This window comes from Olea europaea, unplaced genomic scaffold (genome assembly GCF_002742605.1).
Source record: "Olea europaea var. sylvestris unplaced genomic scaffold, O_europaea_v1 scaffold2984, whole genome shotgun sequence".
Lineage (NCBI taxonomy): Eukaryota > Viridiplantae > Streptophyta > Magnoliopsida > Lamiales > Oleaceae > Olea > Olea europaea.
In genome coordinates, this window is record NW_019248478.1 from 33,559 (window position 1) to 57,699 (window position 24,141).

General features: G+C 35.2%; 1 protein-coding gene across 3 annotated transcripts; it reads left to right on the forward strand.

Moving 5' to 3' along the window:
- Positions 1-4,668: 4,668 nt before the first annotated feature.
- LOC111384724 (protein TSS) lies at positions 4,669-23,346 on the forward strand. Of its 3 annotated transcripts, none has more exons than XM_023009042.1 (25): positions 4,669-4,944; positions 5,422-5,515; positions 5,633-5,694; positions 5,972-6,064; positions 6,158-6,230; positions 7,755-8,153; positions 8,324-8,391; positions 8,477-8,608; positions 8,965-9,006; positions 9,127-9,651; positions 9,759-9,916; positions 10,087-10,618; positions 10,698-10,760; positions 10,844-10,945; positions 11,122-11,439; positions 12,225-12,317; positions 12,423-12,524; positions 12,779-12,883; positions 13,048-13,181; positions 13,974-14,157; positions 17,343-17,474; positions 18,181-18,293; positions 19,545-19,635; positions 20,076-22,451; positions 23,176-23,346. In XM_023009042.1, the coding sequence occupies exons 2-24, from the start codon at positions 5,455-5,457 to the stop codon at positions 22,284-22,286; spliced, it is 5,793 nt and encodes a 1,930-aa protein (XP_022864810.1). In that variant the 5' UTR covers positions 4,669-4,944; positions 5,422-5,454; the 3' UTR covers positions 22,287-22,451; positions 23,176-23,346. The 3 variants fall into 3 exon arrangements, with proteins under 3 accessions (XP_022864810.1, XP_022864811.1, XP_022864812.1); XM_023009043.1 differs by having other exon boundaries at positions 5,428-5,515; XM_023009044.1 differs by lacking the exons at positions 4,669-4,944; positions 5,422-5,515; positions 5,633-5,694; positions 5,972-6,064; positions 6,158-6,230 and adding exons at positions 6,612-6,739; positions 6,833-6,905.
- Positions 23,347-24,141: the final 795 nt, after the last annotated feature.

The following is a 24,141-nucleotide window of genomic DNA, read 5'->3' on the forward strand; positions in this document are numbered from 1 at the left end:
GATGGCGCTGCTCCTTTAGTTAATGCTAGACATATTAGGATTGGCACGTCCATTTGGACACCAATACACATGTTTATGCAGGTTGGAACACCATCGTAATCTAGTAATTAATTTAATGTAACATGTTGGTGTAAAAGGTCATGTTTTTCTTAGGGTAATTAGCACAAAACGTCCCTATCTTTCGATGTTTTTGTGTAAAACATCCATACCTTTCGTTTTTTGACGGATTACACCCTCACCTTTACCTTTTTTTGCGTAAAACGTCCTTCTGTCAAGTTTCCGTTAAAATGTTCCATTAAATCAATAGGTAATTAGCACAAAAGGTCCATATCTTTCAATATTATTGTGCAAAACGTCCCTACTTTCGTTTTTTGACATAATTAGCACAAAAGGTCTCTACCTTTCAATATTATTGTGAAAAACGTCCGTACCTTTTATTTTTTTAGCATTTTCACCCATACATTTCACCTTTCATTGCAAAAAAGGTCATTCTCATCCATTTTTTCAATAAAATGACGATTTTACTCTCCTATTCAAATAAAACAATTACCTTTCGATGTTTTTGTGTAAAACATCCATACCTTTCGTTTTTTGACGGATTACACCCTCACCTTTACCTTTTTTTGCGTAAAACGTCCTTCTGTCAAGTTTTCGTTAAAATGTTCCGTTAAATCAATAGGTAATTAGCACAAAAGGTCCATACCTTTCAATATTATTGTGCAAAACGTCCCTACTTTCGTTTTTTGACATAATTAGCACAAAAGGTCTCTACCTTTCAATATTATTGTGAAAAACGTCCGTACCTTTTATTTTTTTAGCATTTTCACCCATACCTTTCACCTTTCATTGCAAAAAATGTCATTCTCATCCATTTTTTTCAATAAAATGACGATTTTACTCTCCTATTCAAATAAAACAAAAAGAAAAGATGAATTACCAACTAATTGGTGACCAATACTATGGAAGAGGACATTGGGGAGAGTGAGGCGATGCTGGTGGTGGTGGAGTCCGATAGGTGTTGTGATCGAAAAGTGGTGCTATATGGATCTATAGGTGGTGGCTTGGTGGGGTTATGAAAGTTGCGGTATTGGAAAGTTTAGAATTTATCTATAATGTTTTGAAAGATTTAGGATTATGATTACAATTAATTAATTATTTTTCTTTTCTTTTCTTTTTTTTTATTTGAATAGAAGGGTAAAATCGTCGTTTTATTGAAAAAATGGATGAGAATGACCTTTTTCGAATTGGTGACCAATACTATGGAGGAGGACATTGGGGAGAGTGAGGCGATGCTGGTGGTGGTGGAGTCCGATAGGTGTTGTGATCGAAAAGTGGTGCTATATGGATCTATAGGTGGTGGCTTGGTGGGGTTGTGAAAGCGGCGGTAGTGGAGAATTTAGGATTTATTTGTAATGTTTTGAAAGATTTAGAACTATGATTGCAATTAATTAATTATTTTTTTCTTTTCTTTTTGTTTTATTTCAATAGGAGGGTAAAATCGTCATTTTATTGAAAAAATGGATGAAAATGACCTTTTGCGCAATGAAAAGTGAAATGTAGTGGTAAAAATGCTAAAAATGAAAGGTAGGGACGTTTTTCACAAAAATATTGAAAGGTATGGACCTTTTCTCCTAATTATGCTAAAAAATAAAAGGTATGGACGTTTTGCACAATAACTTTCAAAGGTAGGGACCTTTTGTACTAATTACCTTTTGATTTAACGGAGCATTTTAACGGAGAGTTGACAGAAGGACGTTTTGCGCAAAAAAAAGGTAAAAGTAAGGGTGTAATCCGCCAAAAAATGAAAGGTAGAGACGTTTTACACAAAAATATCGAAAGGTAGGGATGTTTTGTGCTAATTACCCTTTTTCTTAAAAAGTGCGAGCAAATTATTGTTGAATGAATATTATAGTCAACCAAAGACTTATACGTAGCTAGTAGTGTATACTAGATTGATAATTAAGGTATAAATATTTTTGAAAATTTATGGGATCAATAATGTTTTTATATTTCTAATTTTGTTTATAAAGTTTTACGTGTTGGTAAAAATGCTAAAAATGAAAGGTAGGGACGTTTTTCACAAAAATATTGAAAGGTATGGACCTTTTCTCCTAATTATGCTAAAAAATAAAAGGTATGGACGTTTTGCACAATAATTTTCAAAGGTAGGGACCTTTTGTGCTAATTACCTTTTGATTTAACGGAGCATTTTAACGGAGAGTTGACAGAAGGACGTTTTGCGCAAAAAAAAGGTAAAAGTAAGGGTGTAATCCGCCAAAAAATGAAAGGTAGGGACGTTTTACACAAAAATATCGAAAGGTAGGGATGTTTTGTGCTAATTAACCTTTTTCTTAAAAAGTGCGAGCAAATTATTGTTGAATGAATATTATAGTCAACCAAAGACTTATACGTAGCTAGTAGTGTATACTAGATTGGTAATTAAGGTATAAATATTTTTGAAAATTTATGGGATCAATAATGTTTTTATATTTCTAATTTTGTTTATAAAGTTTTACGTGTCAAACATTTGATTGAATAAATTAAAAATAGATTCAATCAGCGTGTGAGATGCTCTATTTAAAAATTAAATGTTGAAGATTTGTATCCATCTATTATTTTAATTTTCATAAGCTTCAATAATATATGTCCAAACGTAATGTACATAAATCTTCGTCAAACTAACATAGTAGAAAATTAACTCCAAATAATCCAAAATTATAAGAGTAACAAATTATAAAATATGAAAATTGAGATTTGCATGTAAAAATGAAACGCGTTATTCATGAAAACAATTTTAAGAAAAATCTAGAGCTGATTATAATAACAAAAAATAAAAATAAATTATTTGTCCTGTTCAATAAAGTTAGGTGTGATTGATCCATATACCGTGCTTAGAGATTATAAATTGTTCATCACCTAGTCAAGTTTAGAAAAGGGACAATTTTTGAAATATAAACAAATTTTAAAAATGAGTGGTGGACATTACAAAATATCACTTTCGACCAAAATAGAACAAGAGTTGGGTTATCTACCCATTGAATAACAGAAATTTTAAAAAAGTCACTTCTTAAAATAAATTTTTTTTCTAAATGAAAGCTTAAAATTTAATAAGTAATAAACTATTTATTTTGACATCTTTAATCAAATATCAATCACTTTTAATTAGTGATTTATTAATTTGTTCTAAAAATTTAAACTATATAAAAAGATTTCGTTTCAACAACTAACAACGTTAAACAAAATTTCATTCATCATGATTTTAAGGTCGATTATATCAAAATTTGTTTGTTACTCGTCCATGTTTCATCGAGTATTTGACTGGCAATTTTTAAGTTTTAACATTTGTAGACAGCTGCAAATGCAATTATTTTGATTTTTGGAGGGTATCGAGGATTTTGCCTAAATGAAAGCTTAAAATTTAATAAGTAATAAACTATTTATTTTGACATCTTTAATCAAATATCAATCACTTTTAATTAGAGATTTATTAATTTGTTCTAAAAATTTAAACTATATAAAAAGATTTCGTTTCAACAACTAACAACGTTAAACAAAATTTCATTCATCATGATTTTAAGGTCGATTATATCAAAATTTGTTTGTTACTCGTCCATGTTTCATCGAGTATTTGACTGGCAATTTTTAAGTTTTAACATTTGTAGACAGCTGCAAATGCAATTATTTTGATTTTTGGAGGGTATCGAGGATTTTGCAAAATAAATAAGTGGTCCCATATACTGGCTAATCCTGCAGGCTGCAAAACTGACACCCGCTGCCTCCATATATTAACTAAAGTGTATACATATACATACCTACATACATACATATATGTACGCATTGAGCCCTTGGCTCGATTTAAAATTTTGATTAAAATTTAAGTTAAAATCATATTTGGTAAGATTTGTAATTTTTAATTGACCCGTTTCATTAATTCTTATCAAAATTTATTAAAAATCTGATTTTCAACTAAATCAAAGACGGGTTAATAAATTAAGGTGTTGTCCCCACTTTGTAAAAAATTGTAACTCATATCACCACTACAACTCGCTCTATGTTATATAAAATTAAGCTCAGGAATCCTCACAACCATTCTTATGCATTATCCACATACTATACGTGAATGCTTAAGGATTGATTCGAACACGAGACATTCAGGAACTCATACCAATTAATGTAGGGCACTGACATCATTGATATATCACCCAAAATCGAACCCGAAAATCTAATCCAAGCTCTTTTCTTTGTACCCAATTCCATTTCAAGCATGTTCCAACATTATTGATGCATACGGAACCTTGAACTCTGATACCAACTTATACAAGCGACTGATAACGCAAAAGCATGCTTGAAATAGGTGAGTCCAACGGACTCGAGGTGAACTCCCAAGCTTAATCCTGATGATTAATTGTATTATTGTCATAAGCTATAACATTTGAGTAAATTAAGCGATAACAACCCTACTTCAGATATGCTTATGATTGAGATATAGGGAGCTAGCAGAGATTATATATACTTTCCCATGATATATATACTTACATATACATATCAATATGTACAAAAATACACAAACATATGAATACTGATATGTGTGTGTGTGTGTAATTTAGATACAATAATATGTTTATATATTATAATCTATGTAAGGCATCAGCATCACAAAATGCCATATTTTCTGACCATCGTTAAATCTCCACCCTTCCTTCCTTATCACACCCTACCATTTGCTCTCCCCCTATCTTCTCCTTTCTCTCTTTATACCACTGCAAGTTAAGTTTAGAGCTTGAATTCATCTTCTTTAACGGTGCAATTCTTTTCACTTTCAACCCATATCACTATAAAAGTATCTTCTCAAGGTACAACTATTGCTAATGCTGCATTAAAAACCCTTCTCCATCAATATATTCTTCACTTCTCACTTGTCAGAATCTTGTGCTGTGTTATCTGGTACTTCTCATTCTTCTCCTATATTAATTTCTTCTACATCGTATGCTGTTTTCTATTTTTTCTCGTGTTTTCGGGATTCCGACAAGATGATTTTTAGATATTTTTAAGAAACACAATTCGTTGAATAGCAGAGAACAATATTCATAATATCCGATGCAGTCCGATGAAACATCTACTTGTGTTTGTTTTGATTGATTTGAGGATTAAAGCTTGCTATCCATAATGAAGGATGCAATGGTATTCAATTCATTACTATCCTTCAACAAGATTTTTAACCATTCAAACTTTATTTTTAACTATATATTTTATGATACCCGCTATTTTGATCAAGTTTTTAACCGCATATTTCATCTAATCTTATAAAAAATTCTTAAAATTTTTATCAAAAAATTTGTTGCACAATTCCTTAATATGCAGGTATAAGGTGCCAATTCTATATATGGATATGGTATACTTACAATTGAGAAATATCTGAAGTTTCAGATTAAATAGTCGAGCTCAAAGTTGCAAATGGCACCCAAGAATGGCCGTGGCAAGACAAAAGGCGACAAGAAGAAGAAAGAAGAAAAGGGTATTTATTTCATTCTTATTCACAATTTACTAACACATCGAAGGCAAATTATTGTTTCTTTTTATTTTTTTGGGGGTTAATTTGATAATATAATATCATTTCATGCTTAATTCGCAGTTCTTCCGATTGTGATGGATATAAAAGTAAACCTTCCGGATGAAACTCACGTCGTTCTAAAGGTTTGTGCATTCAAAGTTAAACACTTAAACTCTTATACATGCTAAGAACTGTTCTAAAAGGTTGCGTAAGTGAATTATATTTATGACTCGGAAACAAATACTTGTCAAATATGATAACACTTAATTTCAAAGATAAGTAAAATGCATTTATATAGATAGAATACAACACTTGTGTGGTTTAAATACAATGAGTTGATATCAAATTATTATATCGATCATTCGATTTTTAAAATAAATTTTATGCTTTTCTCTTATATTAACTCACGTTTTTGAATAGGGAATATCTACTGATAGAATTATAGATGTTCGTCGATTATTAATGGTGAACACCATGACTTGTCACCTTACCAATTTTTCGTTATCTCATGAGGTATGGTTGCATTTACTATTTATTTTCAAACCGTTTAAAGAAATAATTACATTAATAACTCCATTTCCGGTCTTAACTTTTGTACTTTCTTAGGTGAGGGGCCCACGATTGAAAGACACGGTAGACGTTGCCGCACTAAAGCCCTGCCTCCTGACTCTCGTAGAAGGTAAGAGAAAAAATGAAAAGAAAACTATAAAATAAATTTAAAAAACACGACGTCGTTAAATCCCACCTTCCATAAGAAAAATTACAGAATTGGTCCTTAATTTCATAGAGTTGCTTTCTTACTCCCAGTCTTTTAAATCGAAGCAAGTTGATCCTCAAAATTTAATTATATTTGATAGTAGACAAATAAACAACTAATCTTTATCACGCACTTGTGTGATGAAAATTATAATCAGCTTTCTTGTCAAATATGATAACACTTAATTTCAAAGATAAGTAAAATGCATTTATATAGATAGAATACAACACTTGTGTGGTTTAAATACAATGAGTTGATATCAAATTATTATATCGATCATTCGATTTTTAAAATAAATTTTATGCTTTTCTCTTATATTAACTCACGTTTTTGAATAGGGAATATCTACTGATAGAATTATAGATGTTCGTCGATTATTAATGGTGAACACCATGACTTGTCACCTTACCAATTTTTCGTTATCTCATGAGGTATGGTTGCATTTACTATTTATTTTCAAACCGTTTAAAGAAATAATTACATTAATAACTCCATTTCCGGTCTTAACTTTTGTACTTTCTTAGGTGAGGGGCCCACGATTGAAAGACACGGTAGACGTTGCCGCACTAAAGCCCTGCCTCCTGACTCTCGTAGAAGGTAAGAGAAAAAATGAAAAGAAAACTATAAAATAAATTTAAAAAACACGACGTCGTTATATCCCACCTTCCATAAGAAAAATTACAGAATTGGTCCTTAATTTCATAGAGTTGCTTGCTTACTCCCAGTCTTTTAAATCGAAGCAAGTTGATCCTCAAAATTTAATTATATTTGATAGTAGACAAATAAACAACTAATCTTTATCACGCACTTGTGTGATGAAAATTATAATCAGCTTTTCAGTAAAATGTGATAGTTTGAAAATTCAAATTTGGAATAAAGTATTCGAAATTTTTGGCCTCATCTTCATTTGCTCTGACATTAAGCAATCACGACATTCCTCAATTTTTCCCCATTTTTACCCTTGATTTGGATGTTCAAATGACAGGATTACCTTTCTTCATCGGACAAATCTAATATCTTGAATTGATGTCCACAGTTTTTTTGTCATTTGGTTACTCTTTTCAATGGTTGATCAGAGTTGTTGCACAATTGGTGAAACAATGTAAAATATTTAATGAAAATTTGAGGATCACATTCAATCCCAAAAAAATTATTTTCTCACTTTACCGTTATCAAAGAGTGCTATATTTCACAAAAAAATATAGAAATTGAGAAATACAATTTAACTTTATAAAGTTGGATGTATGAATACAATTTAAAGAATTAAACACTTATGATGATGATGAGTGTAAATAAAATAAACAGTTGAGGAACAAGTTTCTTATTTTCAAATATATAGTAACCAACTTGTTACTTAAATAATAAGTTGGGGACCGATAGTAAAATTTTTCGTAAAATGTCCGGAGTGATTGAACCGACAACCTTCTGAGTCTGCTCTGGTTGCAGAGTATTACGATGAAGGGAGCGCCACGGAGCACGTCAGGAAGCTGCTGGACATTGTCGCTTGCACGACATCGTTTGGACCGTCGGTGAACAAGGACTCCTCCTCCTCCAAGGGCGATGCAGGAAAGAATGCGCGGGATGCGCAGGATACCAAGAGCTCGAAGAAATCAAACAAGTCACCCCATGCAAACGCCAAGGACAAACTGTCTCCATCGCCACCGCCTACACCATCATCTCCGACGCCTCAACAAACATCGCAGGATTCCTCCTCCGAGACTGCGCCTGCCAAAGATGGATCGTCGGCGGCTGCTGATGGAGAGGGAGAGATGAGTGACACGTGTCCTAATATCAGCAGCTTCTACGAGTTCTTTTCTCTGTCTCATCTCATGCCTCCACTTCAATGTATGTCTCACTTTCTCTCATACAGTTGAAGATAGAATTTAAGTGAACACAATATGCACTTTTGCGATAAGTTTTTTGTTCCGTTTTTTTATTTTTTATTTTTTTTTTGTGTATTACCAAATTCACTGTTCGATCTGAGAACTCTCGTCTGGTGAACCATGATTATACAGTTATAAAGAGGGCAGTAAGACAATCAGATGATGGCTTTTTAGCTGCCGATCATCTTTTCTCCCTTGAAGTAAGACATACAAAACTCATTAAAAGCTAATGTTTCAGATCTGCAACTAGAAGATGAACTAAATAGATTCTGTAATTGTCTACAGGTAAAGGTTTGCAATGGGAAGTTGATTCCTGTTGAAGCTTGCAGAAAAGGTTTTTATACCATTGGAAAGCACAAGACTCTTTATCACAATCTTGTTGATCTATTGAGACAACTCAGTAGAGCTTTTGAAAATGTTAGTTCCTCATCCTTGAAAGCATGAAATCTTAAGCTCTAATGTCTTCCTAAATTGGAGTCAGCTCTTCTTAGATTTAGCTGAGTCCTATCTATTCGATGCACTACTAAGGAGTGGCGTTGCGTTCTTGCCTCTGTATCTAAACATTACCCATAAAACTATGATGCTTGTTTCCAATTAGTTTGCTGGAATCTATGAATGATTTTCCCGTGGAGTATTCATGCTTTTGCTTGACTAAATGCATTTGGTTCGTACTTGAAAAGTGTTAGACATACACTGGATTCCATCATTTGTGTGCTTTTTTGTGGTTGAAAGTGTTTTTGAACGTCTGACACGTCGTAAGCTCTCCTTTTCAGGCATATAATGATCTCATGAAAGCATTCTCGGAGAGGAACAAGGTGGATAATAATATTTCTGGATTTTATTTGCTTATTGAAAATAGTGTTGCATGATGTTATGGGACATCATTTTGTTGCACTGGAATTTTTCCCCTCTGAAATCTTGATAATATTGTGCAGTTTGGAAATCTCCCTTATGGCTTTAGAGCTAACACATGGCTTATAACCCCTGTAGCTGCAAAATCACCATCTATCTTTCCTCCTCTGCCTGCAGAGGATGAAAAATGGGGAGGAAGTGGAGGTGGTCTAGGTAGAGATAGCAAAAGTGATTTGATACCTTATGCTCGTGAACTTTCATCTCTTGCATCTATGCCATGTAAAACAGCAGAGGAAAGGCAGGTTCGAGATAGAAAAGCTTTTCTTCTCCACGGTTTATTTGTCGATGTTGCTATTTTTAGAGCCATATCAGCTGTACAACATGTGATGGGAAAACCAGAATTAGCTCATTCTGCTGCAAAGGGAGAAATAATATATACGGAGAAAGTGGGGGATTTGAGGATAACTGTCATCAAAGATGCTCCCAACGCTAGCTGCAAAGTAGATACTAAGATTGACGGAGAACAGACAACTGGAGTAAATACTGAAAGATTAATCGAAAGAAACCTACTAAAGGGGATAACTGCTGATGAAAACACTGCTGCCCATGTAAGGATATGGTGGATATGATTTAAAGAATGATGTATACCAACATTTATGCTCTTATTATGTTTTGTCATACTTCTGTTTTAGAAATTTATACGTGTTGATGGCAGGATGTTGCCACCCTAGGTGTTGTAAACATGAGATACTGTGGTTATATTGCTATTGTGCAAGTACTAAAGATTGAGAATATGAATGTGGGCCATCCACTGGAAAGCCTTGAGCTTCTTGATCAGCCTGATGGTGGTGCTAATGCCCTCAATATTAACAGGTTTTTACTTAATTAACCCACAAAGTCTGCTTATTAGTACATTAACTTTGTAGTACTCAATATGCTGTCCTACTATTTTCTTGTCTTTTGTTTTGGTCCTTTTTTTTGTGTGTATTTTTGTTTCGAGTAACTTATTGAATATGTAAGTCTTATGACCTCGTTCCTTGCAGTTTGAGGTTTCTTCTTCATGAAAATAATACTGTGGAACAAAAGAAACCAATGTCACATTCACGAACAATGGAGTGTGAAGAACATAGTTCTTCCCAAGCTTATGTCGAGAGATTGTTGGAAGACAGCATTATGAAGCTTCAGGAAGGGGAAACTGAGGAGAACACTTTTGTGAGATGGGAACTTGGAGCGTGCTGGATACAGCATTTACAAGATCAGAAAAAAACAGAAAAAAATAAGAAACCATCTAGTGAGAAGGCCAAAAATGAGATGAAAGTTGAAGGACTTGGAACACCGCTCAAATCCCTTAAAAATATAAAGAAGAATTCAGACAAAAACAGTACAGAAATCCATTCTGAAAACTTAGAGAGTGATAAAGATTTTGTAAATGAGGAGGCTGAAAAAACTGTGACAAATTCAAAAAAACCTCTGCCTGATAACGTTGCCAACAAAAACGAGCTTATGCTAAAGGAGTTATTATCTGATAGTGCTTTCACTCGGTTAAAAGAGTCGGAGACTGGACTTCATCTCAAGGTAGTAAAGTTTTCAAGTATTTGGAGTATAACACTTCAATTGAATGACACGTACTAACCTTCACTTGTGTTATTGATAGTCAATGCAAGAACTAATCGACTTGTCTCAAAAATATTACAAAGAAGTTGCTCTTCCAAAACTGGTACTACTTAATTGGATCCATCTACATAAATTTTTAGATCCGAGTGACATTGACAATCTCTAATCCCTTATTGTACAATCCAGGTTGCAGATTTTGGTTCTTTGGAACTTTCTCCAGTGGATGGTCGGACTTTAACTGATTTCATGCACACTAGAGGTCTTCGGATGCGATCTCTTGGAGAAGTAGTAAGTTCCCTATGGTTATGTAGACTTTTCTATCTGTAAAATATTTCTTTCATTTTTTCCATATGATACAATGAAACCATACCTTTTCTGTACCTTCGACTATTAGTCATATTCTATGCATGTTAAAATCTGAGCGCATTTGCTGAGTAATGTTTGTTATTTCTTATCTATGGCAGGTTAAGCTTTCAGAAAAGTTATCGCATGTCCAATCTCTTTGCATCCATGAGATGATTATACGAGCTTTTAAGCATGTTCTACAGGCAGTGATTGCTGCTGTTGTCAAGACTGAGGAAATGGCAGAATTGATTGCGGCAACATTGAATATGATGCTTGGAGTCCCTGAAAATGGGCAACCAAATAAATCTCATGGTATCCATTCCCTTGTATGGAGGTGGCTGGAGGTATTTCTCAAAAAGCGATTTGAATGGGATCTAAGCAGCTCAAACTACAAGGATGTGAGAAAATTTGCAATTCTTCGCGGTGTATGTCATAAGGTACATTGCATTTAAGTTTCAAAAAGATGTAATCAACACTAACTCTCTACCCTCTTTTTATATATTTGTCTAGTTGATTAGAAATAATCAAGTTGAGTTCATGACTTTCCCTATGTAAGTTCATGGGCCAATAAAACACTTTTATTCTTTTGCACAATCCAAAATACTAGGTTGAAATAGCCGAGATATTTTCAAACGCCTCAACAAGATAAAGCCACTGCGTCACACCTGTTTGGAGCTAATGTATTCAAGTTGCAATTCCTATTTAAATTGTTAATTTAGGGCATGGAAAATACCAACATCATTAGCCTACTACTATTCACATGTTAATCTTTATTTTGGACATTGTCGCATAATGCATCTGATAGCAAGACCAATAGTAATCATTCTTGGATATAAGATTCCAATGGAGAATATATGTCAAACATATGGCCATTCCATCCAATTTGACAATACTGGGCTAGATAAATCTTTCGTTCCTATTGAAGCTTTTCAAGTGCTATACACTTTCTAAATGTTGTGGATATCTTTTTGCTACATTAGTCTTGCAATTATCAAGCTGATCATGCATCAGAAATGTTCTGGGCAAGCCACTACTTTCGTGGCTGCTCAACACCTGCATCCGGATATATTTGATTTGATTTCAAGGGATAATAGCCATAACAGACCTGACCCCTTACCCAGTTGCTAAAGAAAAAAGTATTTACATGCTGTGTACTCTGCCTATTATGGGTGTTGAAATTAAGAGACTGGAATAATCAGAGGTTCATCCGTCTCATTTTTAGGTTGGCATTGAGCTTGTCCCTAGGGATTTTGATATGATATCTTCAAAACCTTTCCGGAAAGAAGATATTGTCAGTCTAGTTCCAGTGCATAAGGTGACATCTAATCCTGTAGTTTGATATTTACCTTGTTCTCTCTCCATTTTTATTGTATTGGATTTATATCATCCAATGTAAAATTTTGGATTCTTGTCTCTACAGCAAGCGGTGTGCTCTTCTGCAGATGGACGGCAACTCTTGGAATCTTCTAAAACAGCTCTGGATAAGGGGAAGCTTGAAGAAGCAGTCGGTTACGGAACAAAGGTGATTTTTGAATAATTTTTAAAATTTCCTCCCACAAACGTGAAAACTTAAGTAGGCCCTTCTGTACAAGGATTGGGTCAGTGGTTTGTTTCTGGAACTTCTCAATCTGTGGCTTTCATATTTCCTCTTCTTTGCAAGTGACAAAAAGAGAAGTGAGAGATAACTTGCTACATAAATAGATTTGAATCAGGTTTCTGTTGTCCTATCTGTGGTTACTAGTCTATTGTGTGACTGCAATTTTCTTGCGTACTCAGGCTCTTGCAAAGCTGGTAGCAGTATGTGGACCCTATCATCGTATGACGGCAGGTGCTTACAGTCTTCTTGCGGTTGTTTTATATCACACGGGAGATTTCAGTCAGGTCCGTCTCGCATCTTGTTTACTCTCCCTGTACTTTCATGGCATACGTGATATCTTCTACCTTGTCTAAGGCCGATTAAAATTTTTAGATGACCTACCTACTGCAGTATGCTATCTATTTATAGTATCAATGCTTACCTCTAACTCAAGACATATTCATTACAGGCCACAATCTATCAGCAAAAAGCTTTGGATATCAATGAGCGAGAGTTGGGGCTTGATCATCCAGATACCATGAAAAGTTATGGGGACCTTGCTGTTTTCTATTACAGACTTCAACACACAGACCTGGCTCTCAAGTGAGTATATATGTTGACCACTACTCTACACTTAAGCAGCATGCTAGTGTAATTTGGTTGCCACATTTCTTTGGGGGGTTTTGTAAGATCTGGGGGGATCACACGCGTGTTTCACTGAAGTGGATTGGGAGATTGAGACGATTCTATGCATGAGAATCATACTCTTTTTTACATAATATCAAGCTTATTTTATAATTCATATATGAGAAATTTATGATTCATCGTTTTGCATTTTTTAACTTATTATGTACAGCTAAAGACTGAATAGCCTTTCAGTTCAACAGATAATATTTATCTGTTACCATGCTTGTGGAATTGAACTACTTTCTAGGACTATATCCTTCTCTTCTAGGTCCAATCTCCAAATTCATATAAGTTCTCTTCAGTATGGTTTTGTTAAATTCCCAAGTAACAATATATTATCAAAATAAGTCGCTGCAATGTGAGTTATTGATGCAAATATGGCTAAAAATGGAAGAGACTGATAGATCCATTAATGAGGAAGTATGATATAACAGTGATGTCTGATTAAAATGTGAGAAGGCGAAGGTTCTATTAATTTTAAAGGGTGAGGAAAGTGAAGTGATTTTTGTAGCTAGTGAGTTGACGGATAATAGGACTAATTAAACAGGTGGAAACAGTGCTTGTCTAGCTGATCTCATATGTTGGAGTGAGGCTTTGTGCAGTTCTTTATTTACAAATTTTCTAAGCATAATCCTTCTATACATTTTATTATAATGCTTTTTCCCCCTTTTCTTTCATAACTTGGTATTTTGCCTTCTAATTGTTTAGATATGTAAAGCGAGCATTGTATTTGTTACATCTCACTTGTGGTCCATCACATCCAAACACTGCTGCAACATATATAAATGTGGCTATGATGGAGGAAGGATTGGGTAATGTGCATGTTGCTCTCAGATATCTCCATAAAGCTCTAAAGTGCAACCAAATGCTTCTTGGTCCAGATCATATTCAGGTACGATTCTGCTTTAATTTTAATAATCAGCTGCATTATTCTTTTGTAACTGTGATATTTAGTTCTTTTGGCGTGCTATAAAATTTAAAAATATTCAAAGTGATATTCACCCGATATGTGAAATAATATATTTTTCATTGAAAGTTGAGGGCTTCTGAAGTGGCAATGTCCGATATTTAAAATGATAAGTTTTTGCCTTCTCATTCTTCTTGGGATAATAACTATATAAAAGCAATGCCATTTTTTTTTTAATTGAATTATACTTGTCATATTTTACTCACAAAACAGTGGTGCCACACATATGATTGTTATAGTTGACAATGTTTTTGGCTGAATGAATCTCCCGTGTGGGATCCTTTCAACGTATAGAATCCATATTACATAGATACGGCTTGGGTATTTCTCTAATTATGGTAAATTGTAATTACAACATAAATATGGTAATATAATTATCAAGCCGTAATCTCGTGATCTCGTTGACATCCCCTCAAATTAATGCTGAACCATCAAGAAGTATCAATTTGCGGATAAGAAATTGGTGCCGCTGATGAGTCAATGTCTGCTGCGATCTGAACATCAGTGGTGATATGCGAAAGGTTGATAATGCGACCATCATATGCCTCACGAATAGAGGACAATCTACTTCAATGTGCTTAGTGCTCATGAAATACAGGGTTAGCAGTAATTTGAATGACACTAGTGTTGTCAACTTGAAGTGGAGTAGGGTTGAGTTGAGGGCAATCGAGCTCCACTGGTAGACCTCGAAGCCAAATAATCTCGGAGTAGGCAGAGGACATAGCGTGATACTTAGATTCAATAGAAGATTTAGAGATACTATCTTGCTTACTTCAGCAGGAAATGAGTGCACTCCCAAGAAACATATACCAACTTGTAATCAAACGACGAGTATCCGCACATACAGCCTAATCAGCATCATAGTAGCTTACCAACGCAAGAGAAGAATTGGCTGGGACGAAATAACCCCGATTAGGTGTGCCTAGCAAGTAACGAATAATGCAACGAACCGTAGCTAAGTGGAGATGTCGTGGAGCGTGCATAAATTGACAGACTTGTATGGCAAAAGAGATATTGGGTTGAGTAATAGTGAGATAATTCAAGCTACCTACTAACTAGTGATATAGTGAGGGATCAGGAAGAATATCACCCGCTTTGCGATACTTCACATTCACCTCCAAAGGAGTATCAACAGAGTGACCATCCTAAAGTCCAACCAAAGAAATACTGTAGAGGACCCAAATCCTTCATGTGAAAAGAATCCTTCAGTTGATTTTGGAGTTTAGATATCAATTTGGAGTCGGTCCCGGTGATAACATTATCATCCGCATAAGCCAAAAAGAAGCATAGTACTTCACTTCGGTGTCAAGAGATGAAGAGAGACAAGTCATATTTGCTTTGGATAAATGAGAAACCCAAGAGAGTAGAGCAAAACTTATCAAACCAAGCTCTAGGAGTTGCTTTAACTTGTAAAGCAAGCACTTTAGCTTACACACATTGGAAGAAGGCACCGAAAAGAGACTTGTGGGGGTGTCACCATGTAAGAATGTATTCTTGACATCCATCTACTGTAAAGACCATCCTTTGGAGGCAGCTATAGCTATAACTGTTGTCATATTGGCAACAGGAGCAAAAGTTTCCTCATAATCAATTCCATATTTTTGACGATTTCCAAGAGTCACCAACCAAGCTTTATAGCGCTCTAGTGATCCGTCATAGCGAAACATAAGAGAATAGATCCATTTACACCCAATAGGTCTAATGCCTGGAGGATAAGGAGCATTATTCCAAGTTTGATTCTCTTTGAAGTTCTTCTTGCATAGCTTTCTCCTAACACGGCTGGGTAATTGCCTGAGAATAAGAAGTGAGAATTGGGATATGAGATACGGTTGTAGAATGACCATACCAATTGGGTATGTGTAGATCTTCGAAGAGTAGCTGAATCTAGAATGAGATCAGGGTCGAGAAGGGGCGGTGGGGCTGGGGGCTAGTCTCTAGTATACCACACTCGGTTTAGATCACGAGTCGTCCTCAAAGTTAATGAGTGGTGCCAAATTAGAAGAGGTTACAACATGTCGAAAGTAATACCGATTCTCAAAGAAAAATCACATTCCAAGAGATATGAAAGCAACTAGCAACACCATCATAACAAACAAAACCTTTATAAGCAATATTGTAACCCATAAAACACATCGTACAGATTGAGCAGCAAGCCTATGACGTTCATAGGTGGAAGATGAACAAAGCAAATATACCCAAATGTATGTAACATGTTATAACTAGGATGTGTACCGTATAGACAGAAATGAGGTGAGCCAAAATCCAAATGCTGACCAGGCAGTCGATTAATTAGATGTATGACTGTAGAAAGAGCCTCAACATAAAATCTAGGAGGAACGAAGGATTCCAAAAGCAAAACTCGAACAACATCTGGCAAGTGACGATTCTTTTGGCAACCCCATTCTGTGGGGAGTATGAATAAGAGCGTTGAGAGAGAATAATTTGTTGCAAAAAGGTTTGACAATCATGAAACATATATTTCCCTCCGTTGTCGAACCTGAGAATTTGAATGCTAGTAGAAAACTGTGTCTCAATGTACCAGAGAGTCGCACACCGCACAAGATGTTGACAAAATTCAGTCAACCATCGAATACCATGAAGAAACTCTCACCGTGAAGGACCCAGTTATGCTAGGACCGAGTATGACGCCCACAAGGTAGGCTATGCTACCATGAAAATGTTTTTAGCCGATTGAATCTCCGGTGTGGGATCCTTTCCAATATATAGAATCCATATTACATATGTACAGCTAGGGTATTTCTCTAAGTATGGTAAATTATAATTACAACATAAATATGGTAATATAATTATCAAGCCGTAATCTTCGTCCATAATCTAATCTTTGTTCGTAATCTTCGTGATCTCATTGACAATAGGTTAGGTTCTGAGGAATTGAAGAGGATATAATATATATGATTAGAGTATGTTGGATGAGTTGGACAAGTGCCGACTTTCTTGAACAATTACTTCTTGGGAACTGCTTTCCACTGTGAAGATGTATCTAGATTATACATGCTCTAGGACTGATGGTTCACAGGACTTGCCGATTTTCACAAATTGGTCTTGTATGTTTTAGAATTAATATTCTTTGTGCTTTTCATTCTTTTCAGACAGCAGCTAGTTATCATGCTATAGCAATTGCACTCTCATTGATGGAAGCATATCCATTAAGTGTTCAGCATGAGCAAACAACCTTGCAGATACTCCGAGCAAAGCTGGGCCCAGATGACCTTCGTACTCAGGTACTTCCTTCTTCCATGGGTCCATGGAGTTACTTCTGTATTTTCTGGCATTTTACTCATTGGTATTTTAAAATAATTGTTGATGACATGTGATTGATTAATACAATGTAACTTTTGATACCTTGTATCATGATTAGAAACAAAAATTTTACACATTTTATTAGAGGGAAAGTGATGTAGAACGGAAAAGAGAATGAAAGAGAGAAGAGACAGAAAGAAATGGGAATTTGGGAAATAGTCAGTGAAAATCAATATCACTGAGTGTGGCCCATTATTCATACTAGTCCTATTTATGCTTAAATTTCTTGAAAATTGGAATTTTCCAAACTATTATAATGGAATTTTTTAGACTTAAAACTAATAAAAATGCAAGAAAATAAATCAGAATATATTTCCTACTTTTATGCCTGAAATATGCAACATGCGATCTTTGGCACGTATTCAATGAAATCTCCATCACAATCTTTGCCTGGTAGTTAATTCAGCATGGTATGGTAAATAGTTTAATAACTTGAGCAATTAGCATTTGTTTGTCTTTTAATTTGGATTCAAATAAATTACTTTCTTGATTTACTGAATATAAGGATATCTCAGATATGAAGCCTCCTATAGAAAAATTTCAAGTTTGAAACAATTTGATTTGTATATATCTGTTCAAGGTTTTCTTTATCATTAACATCATGTTTGTTATAAACAAATGCTGCAGGATGCTGCTGCATGGCTTGAGTACTTCGAGTCCAAGGCTTTTGAGCAGCAAGAAGCGGCTCGAAATGGGAGTCGAAAGCCTGACGCATCTATAGCCAGCAAGGGTCATCTGAGGTACATTAGCATTTTTCTCTGTGATTTGCAAATTGGCTCATTTGATTTGTGCGGTTTCATTTATGTGTGTATTTTCCAATATTTTGCCACGGTTAAACGTATTGGAAATATTTACGAAAGCACCATAGAAGATAAAAAATCTTACTGTACCTTTGACATGGTGCTCTTGAAATCATCTTCTTGTGGACCCTCTAGGTTAAAGTCAAAAAGTAGTTCCATGACCCACCAAATCAACACAAAGTAAAGAGTTAATAGTGGCATTGATTTTGGTGAGCTCACTACAGTGCATATTGGAAATGAGAGCCGATACTGAATACTAATAGCTTGTTACTAAAACTAGGTTAACGCCGCACCCTGCTCTTGTTGTCCTATTTGGTGACAAGGGGTGAGCTAGACAAGCCACAAATCCTCTGGAAAGATAGGGTAGGTCAGGCAAACAGATTCACTATGTTAACATAACTATAAATAGTTTTATTAACTATACGTTGAGCTTGCTTTTAATTAATTAATTAATTTATTATTATTATTTATTTTTGGTGCTAGAAATTTGTATGGTACAATTTGTGGAGATTTTAAGTTTTATATCTAGAACGAGTTGCTGCACTGAATAAAAAATATGAAGAGAATATAAGATTAAACTCACTTCTATTATTCTATACAGTAGTGTGTATTTTTCTCGTCTCATTACTTAATACTGATTTCTTGGATGTACTTTTCAAAACGAAAAAATAAAATAAATTGGAGCTACAGTTGAACATGTGAAATACCACATTTCTACCCTGTGTTTTGCTCACTATAATTGGCAACATTTGGACTAAAATGCTTGGAAGACCCCTCATTCCCTAGACGTGGCTGTTTGTATAATTTCCATCTCCTTTTGATGGTGCACATATTTGTAGGTCTGTAGCTAAGAAATTTATATATCATCTATTCCTTCAATCTTTAGAATCATAATTAATTAAGTGTTTTAGTTTCACCTACAAACATAACAATATGCTTCCATGTTTGTTTTCTGAAACCCATGGTGTCTTTTATATATTAAAGTTAAATTTACGATAAAGTAACTTCTTTTCCGAAACATACCGCAATTGATAGGAAATGAGTACAACATTCCAGTGATTTCATCTTGATCTTTTATTTCCAAGGAATTGTATACGCTGGCCTACATCTTAAAATTTCATAAGTACTATCATTATGACTAAAATTCCTAGTGGAATCAATTTTTTGTATGATCATTTTTTCGACTGACAGTGTATCGGATTTGCTCGACTACATTAATCCAAGTCATGATTCCAAAGGGAAAGATGCTATGGGAGCAAAGAGAAGAAGTTTTAACGCAAAGGTTTGCTCTTGTTTATTTATCTATTCTTATTCTGTAAGAATAAAAGGTTATGGCATCGCCAATAACAGGTTTTAGATAGCTCAAACTTTTTGCAGTTTATTTCCGTAAAATATTGGAACGTGCAATGGGTCAGTAAAGAAAACTACCCTCACTCTATTCCCATGCTATTGGTATCCAAGTATATGGAATATTCTCTCATTTTCATTAACACAAGTGAATGTGCATGTTAAAGTTTTACACATAGAAATCAAAATTGGTAAAATTCTTTGTCTTCAAACGTGAGGCTATCATTTCATTTATTGGATATTCGATAGCGTTTTCCATGTTGATCTGATTCTATAATGTTCTGTAAGCAAATCCCCATTGGGATGCAGGCAACTATCAGGTTATTAGAAATGTGACATGCCATTCAACTGTTGATACGTACTTTCTTGTCTTAGGTGAAGGGAAAATCTCCTCAAGACAGTATTGCCTCCCCAAAATCTGAGGCTTCTGCCAGAGATACTCTGAAGGAGGGGTCGGATGAAGAGATCCAAATTCTTGAAGCTCAAGTCAAGAGCAACGTGAACCATGAATTAATTTCTTTGTCAGTTCGGCAAGAAGAGAATGTGGTAAAAGAATCTACAGCAGAAAAACCAGGTCAATCCAACAACCCTTTGCTGGAGGAAGCTGTAGCTGAAAAGCCTTCTGTTTATGGTGATGTTACACCCAAAACACACACCGAAGGAGAAGATGGATGGCAGTCAGTTCAAAGACCCAGATCATCTGGCTTGTATGGGAGACGACTGAGGCAGCGAAGGCAGAATGCAAGTAAGATTCTTGGTTATCAGAAAAAAGAAGTTGCTGAAGTAGATCATCCTAGACTGAAGAATAACCATCTAAGTAATAAATATTATCTGTTAAAGAAACGGACAATGTCACCAGGAAGTTATGCAGAGTATTTTGTTGCAAAAGGTCCATCTTCAGGTGCCAAATTTGGGCGAAAATTAGTCAAAGCAGTAGCATACAGAGTTAAGTCTGTATCTTCATCTGCCAAAGATGCTTCTGCAGAGACCTCCAAAAATGAAGGTGAGTCATTATGTTCCCCAATAGATCAGGGGATGGTTTCTGTACAAAGAGAGGTTGGACCAGTATCAAAGAAAAGTTCAATAGTAAGCTTGGGGAAATCTCCTTCTTATAAGGAAGTAGCTCTGGCCCCACCAGGGACTATACCCATGCTGCGGGTGATGCTCCCCCAAAATGAAACTCTTGGAAGCAAGGAACTCAAAAGAACTGATGAGCAAAACAATGAGGTTATGGAAAATGCTGGGTCCATGCTATTAAATGCTGAAAATAGTGAGGAAGAGAATATTCAAGTTTTATTTGTGCATCCCACGATCCATCTGAAAGATGAAGACGACTCATCTGAAAAGAAAGAAGAAACTCTTTCAAAGGACAAAACAGATGATGAGAACTCAGAGGTTGCAGTAAGTGTGGCACCGTGCGAATCCAGCACTGTTGACTTTAATAAAATGGTTCAGCAAGATATTCAGGACGATAACAGTTCAAGTTCTGTAGACTCTCTAGGAATGCATATTTGTTCCAAGAATTCAATTAACATAGCAGAAGCTGCCAATGATCCAAACTCTACTTTGGGAGAAGTCGAAGAACTAAAGGTGAAATCTTCAGTGCATGGTTCAAATGAATCCAGAGAGATATCCAATAAGAAGTTGTCTGCATCAGCAACTCCATTTAACCCATCACCAACCGCTGGACGTGTAGCACCATTGTCTATGAACATTACTCCCCCTTCTGGTCCAGGAACTGCTCCAATGGTTGGCCCTTGGCCAATTAATATGACTCTTCATCCAGCTCCCACTACCATTTTACCCAATCCTATGTGCTCCTCCCCTCACCAACCATATCCATCGCCTCCACCAACACCTAACATGATGCACCCCTTGCCATTTATGTACCCTACATACACTCAGCCCCAATCATTACCACCGAGCACTTTTCCAGTACCTAGCGGGCCATTTCATACCAATCATTTTGTCTGGCAATGTAACATAAATGCCAATTTGTCGGACTACATTTCTGGCGCAGTTTGGCCTGGCCATCACCCAATAGAGTTGCCTGTCTCGCCACCTGTAGTTGAGTCAATTGCTGAATCCACTTTGGAGTCAAAGGTGCAACCTATTTACTTGGAGACTCTGAATTTGGCACAAAGCTTGCCAGTAGATCTTGACACTGGGACTGAGTCTAAGAAAGAAGTAGCTTTTCTAGCATCAGAGACAGTGGTGAACTTAAATGACATAGCTGGGGTTCAATCAGGAAATGGGGAAGAAAAACATAAATCTAGTATGCATAACCTTACTGTTCCTGCTAACCAATTAATCAATAATTCTAGTCCAAAAGAAGAGAATATCAGATGCAATGATCATCATGTATTGAGACAGCAGGCGCACGCTGGTGAAGAAAAAACCTTCAATATTTTAATCAGAGGGAGAAGAAACCGAAAGCAGATGCTGAGAATGCCATTAAGTTTGCTCAAAAGGCCATACAGTTCGCAGCCATTCAAAGTTGTATATAGCAGAGTTATCAGAGAAACCGAGCGTCCTAGGTTTACCAGTTTTGCTTCAAAGGAAACTAACACAGCTAATACAACGTGAGGAAATTTTTTATGACCTTCATCGAATAATATAACCAGATGATCAATGAAGATATCATCTTCATGTGGATGGTACACAACAGCAATATAGATGTCTTGGATTTTCCAGCTTTAGTGGATGGAATTTCATTAGATGCCTGAGTACATCATTTCAAAATACACACAGGTTAGTCGCTTACATTTCTTTTCTGTTTTCATTTTCAAGGGGAGAACAGAAAATCTTTTGAAACTTCTATAGCTCATTGTTATCGTCATTGGTTTCAACAACCTTTTTTTACCTTCAGCGCATAATAAATAACCAACTGGGTTGGAGGTGCTAAGCAATCAAGTTGTAAGACCGAGCATGATTATAAAATCTTTACATATTTACAGAGACAGTTGCTTTTTAGGGAAAGGGTCTTCTTAGCAAAAGGCGCTGTCCATTTCTTATCTTCATTTCAAGCAAAAAGTTAATTAACTAAAAGAAGACAGTTCAGAAAAAGTTTATGGGATCATCAAGATGATTACGTGGTTTCTTTTAGTGAAAAACTACTATATCTGATTAGCTTAATATCTACAAGACCTAGTATGCTAACCTTAAATTCTAGCAACCTTTAGAGAATATGGTCTCTAGCAGACTTTATTACCTTTCTGGATCAAGACCAACTCAGAGAAAAAGTAAAGAGAAGAGAAAAGGAAAGTCAAGGCGAAAACAAATAGGGCAAAGAAATCGACTCAGCTCAGTTTCTTGTTTTTCTCCTCTCTCAAGATACGCGAGTCATTATCATGATAACTTGTACAATTGCATAATAAATATGAAACTATGTAAAATATTCGGTGGGGGCAATCTTCATTTTACAGGCAGAAATACTATATGTTTCACTGACCGGTATCTGTCTTTTGACGTGCAGGTTTACTTTTGGAAATTCATATTTGGACTTCAGAGTTCAGAAAATTTTCTTTTTATTCTAAGTATAAACTTCTTTAAAAATTCAGTCAAGAAAGTTGGATAATTTGGTGCATTATTTCTTTTTCGGATATTCTCATGGTAGTCTAAATTCCTTTCAGTTTATTCTTTACTAGCAGCTGAGTTTGATATATCATTAGTTGACATTAATTTGATATATTCTCGAACTATTCTTTTGATTCTACTGTTGAAATAATACTTTTATTTTATCTACGTCTACTATCATCTATCTTGTTGCTAATATGCCAAACATTCCTATACAGCAAATACTTTTCCTGTGTGCTGATTTTGAAAATTCTTATCTACTTCGTGCGTTGTGTTGTGAAGTTTGAGCCACCTTTGATTTTTTGAGCCAAAACTGTATAAAATTTGAAATTATACGTATATATGCTGAATTAACAAAACATCAAGACGGGGAGACCCTACCAACTCAGCTGCGATTGTGGTATCGGTTCCGGTTATAATCATGACATGTACGTGTAGGAAAAAAACTCGAGGCCCGAACGTAAACTCTATGAAAAAAATCACGTTGATCAAAGTTGTAGTTTATTGTTTGGAAAAAAAAAATGAATTTTATGTAAATTTTGATAAAAGTTTGTGAAATTGTGGATTTCATGATATGTGTTAAAAATGAATTTTAAGAGAAGTCTAAAATGTTAAACAAATGAATATTTTCCATACTTGATAAGAAATGGTGCAAAGTGTCAATTCACACGAACAGATATAGAGGAATGATCCACGAACAATTGAGACTGGCTGCTCAAGTGTTCATTACATCTCAGAATTGGCATTACTTACTAAGAAAATTGAATATTTTATTATTGCCTTCACCGTTATAATATTTGGAAGTAACTTTGCTTGGTCTCTCTTAATCTTTCCTCGGTTTTGTTTGGCCTCTCGAACTTGACCT

Excerpts from the sequence above, each read along its gene's own strand:
- LOC111384724 (XM_023009042.1), top strand. The coding sequence starts at position 5,455 with ATGGCACCCAAGAATGGCCGTGGCAAGACAAAAGGCGACAAGAAGAAG. Across the intron at positions 8,154-8,323 it reads TCTCATGCCTCCACTTCAAT|TTATAAAGAGGGCAGTAAGA; the intron begins GTATGTCTCACT and ends ATGATTATACAG. Across the intron at positions 19,636-20,075 it reads GAAGAAGTTTTAACGCAAAG|GTGAAGGGAAAATCTCCTCA; the intron begins GTTTGCTCTTGT and ends TTCTTGTCTTAG.